This window comes from Galeopterus variegatus, unplaced genomic scaffold (assembly GCF_000696425.1).
Source record: "Galeopterus variegatus unplaced genomic scaffold, G_variegatus-3.0.2 Scaffold776, whole genome shotgun sequence".
NCBI lineage: Eukaryota > Metazoa > Chordata > Mammalia > Dermoptera > Cynocephalidae > Galeopterus > Galeopterus variegatus.
In genome coordinates, this window is record NW_007726887.1 from 1 (window position 1) to 11,110 (window position 11,110).

The 11,110-nt window shown below is 47.1% G+C and overlaps 1 protein-coding gene across 1 annotated transcript in view; it reads left to right on the top strand.

Annotated features, from left to right (window-relative positions):
- The first annotated feature begins 331 nt into the window (after positions 1–331).
- Positions 332–11,110, top strand: part of STK10 (serine/threonine kinase 10) — a 44,566-nt gene continuing 33,787 nt past the window's right edge. Inside the window, exons 1-3 of the mRNA XM_008572372.1 lie at positions 332–480; positions 4,789–4,912; positions 5,383–5,562. Coding sequence (XP_008570594.1) covers positions 332–480; positions 4,789–4,912; positions 5,383–5,562 — 453 coding nt within the window. The remainder of the gene's footprint in view (positions 481–4,788; positions 4,913–5,382; positions 5,563–11,110) is intronic.

Here is an 11,110-nt window from a genome sequence, read left to right on the forward strand (position 1 = left end):
GGAGCGCCGCTGCGCTTCCCAAGCGGTGCACTATCCAGTGCGCCACCGGGCCGGCCCAGAACCCAGCTCTTTTTGATGCCATATCCTGTACACATGAGAGTCCTGGTGGAGAAGTGGCGGAGGCCCAGGGCAGTGTCTAAGGCTGAGATCAGGGAGAGGAAAATGGATAAACTCAGACACTCGGGTCCCCAGGCCGAGAAGCTTGAGGCAAGAGGGACGATGGACAACTCCATCCTCCCCGGGTAGGGCTGGGGTTGTGGGGCCAGGAGGGCTATGGGCCTCACCTCTGTGTCAGCCATGGATTCTTGACTGAAATGCTGAGCTCTGCCTAATGATTTTCCCTGGCCAGGATTCAAGGCTGCACAATAAAACCCTCAAGCGGACACGAAAATTTGTGGTGGATGGTGTAGAGGTGAGCATCACCACTTCCAAGATCATCAGCGAAGATGAGAAGAAAGACGAGGAGATGAGATTTCTCAGGCAAGCCTGGGAGGGGTCGTCGATGGCGGTAACAGGGTGGGAGTGTGGTGGGAGGGATGGGTCTTTGTTCTTTTGGTGAGAAGACTGTCTGTCTGTCTACCACATGAAGTGGGAGACCAAGAAGACAAAAGGAAACTGTTTTCCTTGAGATCCTGCGCGTCTCCAGCCATCCATCCATCCACCCATCTGTTCATCCATCTACCCATCCATCCACCCATCTATTTCATCCATTTATTCACTCATCCATATACCAGATGACCCATCCACCCAACCATCCTTCCATCCATCCACCCTTCCCTCCATTTATCCCCCCACCCACCCATCTGTCCATCTATCTACTTATCCATCTCTCCACCCAGCCGTCCATCCATCCACCCACCCACCATTCACCCATCCATCCACCCACTCATCCCTCCCGTCATCCCTCCAGCCATCCACCTATTCATCTACCTGTTCACCCCTCTACCCATCTGCCCATCCATCCATGACCCATGTATCTGCCCACCTACCAGGTTTGGGGACAGGTTGTTGACCCAGATAGATGAAACCATTGCCCTTGTAGAACTTACACCTAATAGGCCAACACACAATACACAAGATAATTCCTGATTGTGGTACGTGCTGTGCAGGAAGTGACGGGTGATGTGATAATGAGTGACTGGGCTGGGGAACAGGCTGCTCCAAGGGAAACCCCCTGAGCTGAGCCTGAAGGTGAGAGGAGCAGGCCCCACAAAGAGCTGGGGGAGCACAGAGGGCTACGATGCTCTGAGGAATAACCGCTCGGCCTGTTTAAGGAACCGAGAGGACCGGGCTGGAGTGTGGAGTGTAAGGTCAGAGGGAGAGGGTAGTGAGGAGGTCTGTGAGGTGGCGGGACCCAGGTTATGTAGGCCTGTGGGTCGGGGTGGAAGAATGGGTTTATTCCAGGTACAGCAGGAGTGAAACAGCTGGAGAGTGACCTGCTTGAACATCCCTTTTGAAAGATTGTTCTGGCTGCTGTACAAGCCTGGGCTGCAGAGGGGGCAAGACTAGCACAGGGAAACAGGAGGTCCTGTCCAGATGATCCAGCTGTGGGTTCAGGCTGGGACAGTGGCCAGGAAGAGAGAAGAAGTGCAGGTCCTGTCCAGATGATCCAGCTGTGGGTTCAGGCTGGGACAGTGGCCAGGAAGAGAGAAGAAGTGCTCAGAGTCAACCTACGTTTTGGAGGCAAAACCAGTGGGGCTGGTGCGGTATTGGGCTGGGGAGGAGGGTGTAAGACAAAGCTATTTGCCAGGAGCCATCTCTGCACTCTTTGGTTGCTTGGTCCCCTTAACAGTCCTCCTTAGGGAGACCCTATTTCCACATTTTGTTAATGAGGAAACAGTGTTTCTTGGCAGGTAAGTTACTTGCCCTGGGTTTCCCAGTTGGGAAGGGGTACAGCTGAGATGCTAACTGGGTCTGTCTGTGTGTAAATTCCTCCAGGTTTCCACTGGACCATATAGCTTCCTGGGGGCTGCTGGGAGGGGTTGGGGAAGCTTAGCAGTTAAGGAAGCCTCAGAACCATGGAGCTCCCCTGGGGCCAGGCCATTACAGGACAAATTCGTTATTAGTTTGGAAAAAATTTCTAGCCCATCAAACACATTCATATTTTTACAAAGCACAAACATTCCAAAGCCAAATAGAAGCAGTTTGGGATGTTCTAGGACACTTCTGTCCTCTAGGAGCCAGGGGCATGAGAGACAGACTTTTCATTAGAGGTGTTTCTGCACACACACACACAAATATTGGTGCTATATGTGTGTTTTGGGGAGGCTAGGGGAGTGGTTGCTCTTGGCAGATGACACCGCCTTCTGTTTTAATGGTCACCTGGAATGTGCCCTGGATGTTTAGACCTCAAGGGCTGGGTTTCTGTCACCTCCCCGTTGGGAAGTTCAGGTTCCCAGGGTTGAGATTACAGATTTGCCACACCCCATCGAGAAGCAATGCCCTCTAGCCCTGTCACTGAGCCCCCACCCTCCCATGCAGAGCTGCTGTGTGCTGCTCAGGTTGGAAAGGTGAGACTTGGAGGAGTGACAGAAGGAGGTGCTCATAAAGAAACAGGCTGGTTTTATTGGCCTGTGTGGTCTGGAAGTGTGAGCATCCTGTCAACCAGGCCAGGCCACCAGGCTACAGGCTTGTAGAAGGTTCTGATCACTCCCCACTGGCCCATGCCCGTGGGCATACCTGGATCCCAGCATCTCTGCAAGATTGGGTCCCATGTAGGCTTTCAAACCATGTGACAGTGTTTATCCCTCTTGGAGTGAGGCTTCTTGCTCAGAGTTCCTCCTGAAATTGCCTGTGCCGTTCCTTCCTTCTGGAGCCGTCAGCCTGTCTCCTCACCTGCCTTCCGCTGTGAGGACTCAGGTGGGCTGGGGTGGGGATGTTAGCACCTGGCTGCCACCTTCTTCCTGTATTCCTTTGTCTTTTGTCGGTTGTTCTCTGAACCTTAGTTTCTCTTGAGTCTGGATTTCCATTTCTTTAACACTCTGGAAAAATCTCCTTCTCGCTTCTTGCTTTCCTGAAAAGCAGAGGCTCATTCAGAAGCTTCCTTATGTGGCTTTAGAAAGTGTCTCTGGCTTTTCCCAGACACACGGGCCACCGTTGCTTCTTCTTCCTCATCGTCACTGGAGCAGTTGCAGCTCATGGAGCATGTGCCACACGCCAAGTAGGCACTCTACATGTGTCATCTCACATGTCCCTTGAAGACCTCAGAGGTAGAGATTATTTACCTCATTTTACAGATGAGGGAACAGAGGCCCACAAAGATCAAGTGACTGCCCGATGGCACCCGGCTGGGAAGTCAGCAGAGCTGAGTCCAGCAAACCCCCTCTGACCCCAGAAAATGTGCTCGGCCACGCGGCACTGCTGGTCTCTCCTCAGCGCCTGGCAGGCGGTTCTGAGAGTCGTCACAGCCCCTCAGAGCCGCGAGGGGGGCCGGCTGGGTCGGAGTGCGGCCTCGCAGTGGGAGTCATCCCAGTGCAGATGGCAGGTGCCGGACTAGAATAGGACACAGGCCTTGGGGACCCCAATCCCAAGGGGCTACCGGGGGGCCCCCTATTCACAGTCAGGAGGCCCAACTTCTGTCTGCAGCATTTAAATTTCTTTTCCTTTTCTTTTCTGATTTTACATAAACGATACATATCAATTGTTAGTGGACTTGCCTGGAAAGAAACATGGTTAACCCTCTCTGGGGCTTATTCCTCCGGTATTTTTTCTGTGAGTACACACACAGTGGCAGTGTGTATGTTACCAAGTTAAGGTATCCTATGTGGTTTAGGTCAAATTTTTATTGTATTTATTTTTTGAATAGGTAATTTAATGTTATGGTTCAAAATTTTTAAAAAGAGGAACCAGTGGACCATGAAAAATCTCTCTCCCTCACTTTCTTGCTAGGCATCCAGTTCCCTGTGTTAATATTTTATGGTGTAATTCTTCCAGAAATACTCAGTGTTTGAACAGGAAAGCAAACACACATACATATGTACACAGACATATATTGTCTTTTTTTTTATTTTTCACCCAGATGATAGGGTAGCATAATAGACCCAGTCTTCAACATTTTGATCTTTTCACTTAGACATCATTCCATATCTATTCATAAAGAACTGTTGTATTTTTAATAGATGTTTTCCCATTTAATTAGGTATTTTCTAAAACTGGATTTTTTAATAGTTGTATAGAAGTTCATCATATAGATATATTTTAATTTATTTATTAGACCTATATGGATGGACATTTGTTTCTAATTTTGTACTGTTATAAATGAAATTGTTACAAATATCCTTATTCAATGGTATTGTACTTCTATAAATATTTCTTTACAGTTGATATCCAGAAATGGAACTACTATGTCAAAAGGCATAAACTTAATGCCCAAGTCCTCCAGAAATGTTGTAACAATTTATACCCATCAGCAATATATGAAAATATCAACTTCTCCTATACTATTTTACTATTTAGTTTGTTTCTTTTTAATTTCCATTTCATGTCCATATAGATAATTTTAAAATCTGTTTTTGTCTTTTGTTTCATATCTGTTCATGTTCTGTGCCACTTTTTTTTTTTTGGTTTAGGATATTTCTCTTTTATTGATTTGTAAGTACTCTTTACATATTAAGATTATTGTTTTGTCTGACAATAAATGTCAGATGAAGCCTGAGTTCTAGTTGTGCCTCTGCCCAAGATTTGTGTGATTCTGTTCCATGATCCAGCCCTCAGTGTCCCAACCTGTGAGTAGTGTGATCTCTGAGACCACTTTCTCACTGTGAAATGTGTGCATCTTTAACCCTTCAGGCGCCAGGAACTTCGAGAACTTCGGCTGCTCCAGAAAGAAGAGCATCGGAACCAGACCCAACTGAGCAGCAAGCATGAGCTGCAGCTGGAGCAAATGCACAAACGTTTTGAACAAGAAGTCAATGTAAGCGTGAGAAAAGATGGGATCCTAGAGAGTGTCTTACCTCCATGTTTTCTTTAAGTGGAAGTTGCAGAGTGAGAATGATTGGGCAGTGAGAGAAATTCATGATAATTACCCAATTCCTGTGGTTTCCCAATCTCATTAGGCCGTGACTTGTAAACACAAAATGGCATGCAGGTCACAGTGATCCTCTGTGTCACACAGAAGGACCTCAAGAGGGGAAATAAGCTTTGGTGAACACCATACAACAACCCCGCAGGGTTGATGGTCTAGTCTCCCTTTTGCAGATGAGGAAATGGAGACTCAGAAAAGTTAAGTAACTTACCCCAGGTCGCACAGCAAAGAGATAGTAGAGCTGGGATTCAAACCCAGGGCTGAGTACAGGCTCTGAACTCTCTGCTATTCCATTCTCCATCTTCCTCCCAGGTATAAAGTGACTTTGCTGAGTTTCTCTGAATTTCTGCTCTTTCTAGGCCAAGAAGAAGTTTTTTGACACAGAGCTGGAAAACCTGGAGCGTCAGCAAAAGCAACAAGTGGAGAAGATGGAGCAAGACCATGCCACGCGCCGTCGGGAGGAGGCCAAGCGGATCCGCCTGGAGCAGGATCGCGAGTACACCAGGTTCCAAGAGGAGCTCAAACTGATGAAGAAGGAGGTGAATATGCACTGGGCAGGGGCAGGGCTGTCCAGGAGTTTCAGGACTCTGTTGGTTGCAAGTGATGGAAACCCCAGCTTAACCTGACCTCAGCAACAGAGGGATTTGGGGGAACTTGAGTACCTGAAAATCTCAGGCCCAGGCAGGTCTGGATCTGTCTGCTCAAGCTACGCTATTAGGAGCCAGTGCTTCAGCTTTTGGGCTCTGTCTGCCTCTCTGTTGGCTTCGCTCACAGGCAGGCCCTCACCAGGTGGCTCAGGCAGCGTCCTTTTCCTCCTCCCAGCTTAGCAGCCCTGGCAGAAGGGAAGAAGGAAGGCATGGTGGTCCAGGGGATCCTGAGATGCTGTTGCCAGAGGGGGAATGGGTGCTGGGTGGGCGAATACCATGGGTCCTCTGTGCCCTACCCTCTCTTCTTCCTGTTCCTCCTCCCAATTGGCGGGGGAAGGAGAAAGTGCAAGAAGGTAGCTGGTCCTGAGACAAGAAAGGAAGGCACATCTCTCAGCTTGCCCTGGAGAAGGGCATGAGGGTCTCAATGCAGCGACACTGAGAGGCTGGGACTTTCTTCCTTTCCTAGACTCTAAGGAGGAAGACAAGCGGGGAGGAAGTCCCCAGGGCAGGTGCACCAATCTGGCTATTCCCAGTCTCCAGCTGAGAGCAGTGGCTGAACAGCCTCCGAGGGTGTCTGCAGTGCTGGAGCCCTCATACCTGGCTCCCAGACTCTTCCCCGGTAGGCATGGCACCTGGTGTGTCCACGGGGCCTCAGGCAGCTGCCTGTGGGAGCCAGGGCCACCGGCCTGCTGAGCAGGGCGGGGGCTGGCATGAGACAAGTGAGACACTCACGTGGGGCACAGCATTCAAGGGACAGCCAGAAACTTAATAATCAAGATAAATAATATGGTAGTGTAATATTTTTAGATAAAAATGAATGTAAAAACTTCATAATGAACAGAGTATCAGCTTTTAGAATAAAGAGAGGATCCAGCAGGACCGGGATTTGGGTAAGGTGATGAGGCTGGGTCCTGCAGGTTTGGGACTGGATCCTGTCTTTAAAATTTTGATATTTTGTTCGTGAATTTTTTTTGGCATGAATTTTGATTTTTTAAATGTTATTTTTCTTGATTACTGAGTTTTTGGCATCCCCTTAAGTTTTGTGCCTGGGGCAAGTGCCTTACATTACCCTGGTGCTAGCCCTCCTGCAGGGAGATGGTCAAATGGGCTCGGGGTAGGTGGGGGGCAAAAGGGAGAAGCTGACCCTGAACATGTTCCCAGCTCCTGTGCAGAGATCATAAGCCTGGGAGTCAGGCCTTGTTCAAGTCATGGCTCTGTGGCTTGCAAGCTGTTTGGCTTTGGACAAGCCATTTCTTTGAGTCCCAGTTGCCTTCTGTTAAAATGAATTATTTAGGAACTGTTTTATTGAGTGTGGCACTGTACTGGGTGCCAGGGATAGTGCAATGAACAAAATAAATAGGGTCCCTAACCTTAAGGAACTGTCCATCTCTAGGGAAGCCAGAAAAACAAAACACAAGTACAGCATCAAATAAATGAAACAGTTGCCAACATGCTTTGAAAACAAATAGGCTGGTTAACTAGAGAAGATATGGAGAGATCTGCTTTAGAGTGGTCTGGGAAGGCCTCTCAGCGTGTGAGAGCAGAAGGATGCTGCCACACAGAACATTCCCAAAGGGTGGGACAGCATGTGCAAAGGCCCTGAGGTGTGGGAAAGAGCTTGGAGTGGACTGTTCAAAGAACTGAAAAACGATCAGTGTGGCAGTTTAGGAAGTGATGGGGAGATTAGCTCGAGATTAAGTTGGACAGGTATACGGAGCCCGGACCATGTAGGGCAGTGGGCCCTGGGCAGGAGTTTGTTTATTGTTGTTAGCACACAATCCTCACCCAGATGTTTTAAGCACTAAATGAGAAGTACATTAAGTGTTAGACCCAATGTCTGCCCCAGAATAAGTGCTCAGTAGATGCCAATTCCCCTCCTTGGCTCTGTCTGTGCCCCATCACGTACACACACCGTGTGTGTGTGTGTGTGTGTGTGTGTGTGTGCGTGTGCGCGCGCGCGCATGTGTGTGAGTGCGTGTGCTTGTGTGTGTGCATGTGTTTGTGTGTATAAGGAATTGTGGGGAGCTGTAAGAGTGAAAAAGTGATGAAGCTACTGAGGAGGTACCTCGGGTAGGAGAAAGGTAAGGGGAGGCCACAGAGCTCCTCACCCTGTGCCAGAACCTCCAGTACCTGCCCTTAACTAAGTGGGACTTTCTCGTTCGCAGGATTCCATAAGGGTTTCGGGTCTGCTGTTGAGCTCTGAGGCAGTGTGTGGATCTGGGACTGAGGGTTCTGCTCAGACGCAATTTTTTACATTTCCTTTTTCTCTGGGTATTTTCCTTCAGAAAGTTTCCACGGAACAAAAAGGCTTGATTTCTTTGCTTTTTTAGCTTTTTGCGGAGGACAGAGCTCCTGCCTTGTAGTAAGACTGTGTCTCTGCTACTGTCCTTCCATGTAGGCAAACGTACTTGCTTTGGTTCTGTGGCTCACTTATTAAGAGAGCTGCTGTCCTTAATGTCTTTCATGGTGGAGCCAGCAAAGTGTAAGCTTGCATTTACTTTTCGTTCCCAGAGCTAATTATTGGGGTTTCATTACTTATTCATTAAACATACACATTTTGAGCTCCTACTGTTGTGCCAGGTCCTGTGTTAGGCAGGGGTGAGTAAATCATGCACAGCCCCTGTCCTCAGATTTGCCATCACTGTAAGAGGCCATCAGCACGGAAAGAGTTCAGTGACTGTAAGAAGTGTGACGACGTACTGCATATTTATCATAGGGAGTAAGGAGGAAGATGGTCTCTTCAACGTGTAAACAGAGGAGCAGGTTCGGCTTTGCCTTTCTTTTAGGATGGCATTGTGGTGGGGTGGTTGTGTGGAGTTTGGAGTCAGAAAGACCTGGATTTGAATTCTGACCCTGAATTCAGCAAGCTGTTTAGACTCACCGAGCCTTTCTCTCCTTGTCTGTAAAAGCAGGTCATAACCGAATATGGCTCATGAGGTGGTTCTGCAGACTGAATGACAGAATGCAGGCCAGGCACCTAGTACATAGGGAGCACTCATACTCAGTAGCCTTTTCAGTTGCTCTTATTATTATCATTGTTGTTTTCAGTTTCCAAAGTAAGGTCTAGGGATTCTAGCTGGCAAGATAATGAGGGGCTTTGCTTTGTGGTCCCCCCAGAAATTCCATCATTCTACTGTCCTGCCACTGCCCACTCCACAACCCCAAGACCTCTTTCTCTGATCCCAGAGATCACTTCTGTAAGGGCTTCAAGATGCTGGGCGAGGCCCAGGTAGGAATGGGAGGCCTGTTGGGACCACCCACCCATTGCCCTTGGCTCTATGGTTAGGATGCAGCAGCAGGGGTGAAGGACAAAATTGGGGAGGGATGTGACCCCCAGGTGAGCAGCTGCTGAACTGCACACAGATGCATTAGCCAGCCCAGTGCTACATCAGAGGAATCCACACATGGATGCTGGAGAGGAAGGCCATGCACAGATCCCACAGGGACTTTTCTTTTAACCAGCTTGGAGCAAGGCAGAGTTCACCCTGTCCATTTCCCTGCAGTCCATTCAGTGTGAGAGAGCATGTCATAATTTGAGCTCAGGCATGGGAAACAAAAAATGGGAATAAGATTTGAGAAGCTTCATGGGTCCTTTTTCAGGGTTACGGTAATTAGTATGGGATATTTATCATGCTAATGACCTTCCCTCACTAAGAAGGTATGCATATAGGAAAAATCATTATTACTTGTAGGAAGGTGGTTGAACAGGGACATATTCTTCATTTTCAATTTCAAGTAACTAAATATAGTCATGTATGTATGTGTCTATACATATACATATAAAATTATGCAGGTGCATGCTCACTGCTGTACCAGAATGGAATTGATGGTCGCTACTCAGTTCCTATACACAAAGTAACCTTTAAAATCCATTAGAAACTTGCTTGACAATTGTAGCTTCTTTGGTCACCTAAATTTTAAAACAAACCTAACCAGTCTTGAAGGAAATCTTTCTAGAACTCTATGTTTCCCTGCCTTCCTAGGCAAAATTCATTCAACAGAGTTTAGCCATTTCTTAAACAGCTTGGATCTTTGTAACGCCACAGAATTGTATCCTGGAAGGATCCCTAAGGAAATTTTTGATAAAAGCCAGATCATTTTCCCTAATGAGAAAATGAGAAATTCTAACAAGTTCAGTGACTTTTCTGAAGACACATAGCTTGACTGGAATGCAGGTTTTCTGACATCTAGTAGCATCCGTTCCCTACCCTTGCCTGTCTCTGTAGATCTCAGGCAGAGAGCAGTGCTGGTACATTAATGTCCTCTGGGGTTACTGATATGTGTAAGTCCTTGTATCCCTTTGCTAAGTGGCCCCACATGTCTCTACTTTTATTGTTCTTTTGCCTTCTCCCCCCTATTGTCAGTGGTAGAACATTTCTTAGGGTTTTCCATGCCTTTAGCAGAAACCTCCAGACCTTTTTCTAAACTGCTGTTTCTAATCCTGAAAAACCAAATAATGAAGCCTGTAAAAGCACAGTTCTGAGTTCGTGAGGCCTTTAAATAGTGTGATGCCTAAAATGGCGCTGTCGAAAGGCATTTTGGCAGACACCGTGGACAGATGCTGCATTGGGGTTATATACCATGTCCAAGGCAGCCCTTTGATATGGAAGCAGAGGTGCACACATGAGATTTTTGAGATATTTTATTAGGACTTCTATCTAAGACAGTGATTTTCAACCAGGAACTATTTTGCTCTTACATTTGGCAATGTCTGGAAACATTTTTGGTTGTCACAGCTTGGGGGAGAGAAGTGCTACTGCCATCTATCAGGTAGAGGTCAGTGATGCTGCTGATCATTCCCATAATACACAGAATAGTCCCCACAACAAAGAATTCTCCAGCCTCAAAAGTCAACAGTGCTGAAGCTGAGAAACCCTGGTCTAAGACCGTTAAAGCCAAACAAGAGCCGGCTGATTAGCTCAGTGGGTTAGAGCATGGTGTTATAACAACAGGGTCAAGGGTTCCAATCCTCCTACCAGCCAGCCACCAAAACCAAAAAGCCAAACAGCATAGGAGCAGGATTCAGATGACAAATTAATGGAAAAAAAAAATCTAAGAATTGGAAGAAGAGACAACAAAAAATAATAACTGGTTGGGTTTTGGAGTCAGACGATAAGTGTATGTTTAACTTTATGAGAGACTGCCAAACTTTTCCAAACGGGGCTGTGTCATTTTATATCTCAGCAATGTGTGAGAGTTCCAGTTGCTCCATGTCCTCACCAGCACTTGCTATTGTCTATATATATATCTATATATATATTCTTATTTTAGCCATTCTGATAGGTGTGAAGTGATATCTCATCATGGTTTTTAATTTACGTTTCACCAGTGACTAATGATATTGAGTATCTTTTTATGTGCTTATTTGCTACCCATTTGTCTTTTTTTTTTTTGTCTTTTTTCCGTGTCCGGCAACGGATCGCAACCCTCAGTGTCGCCC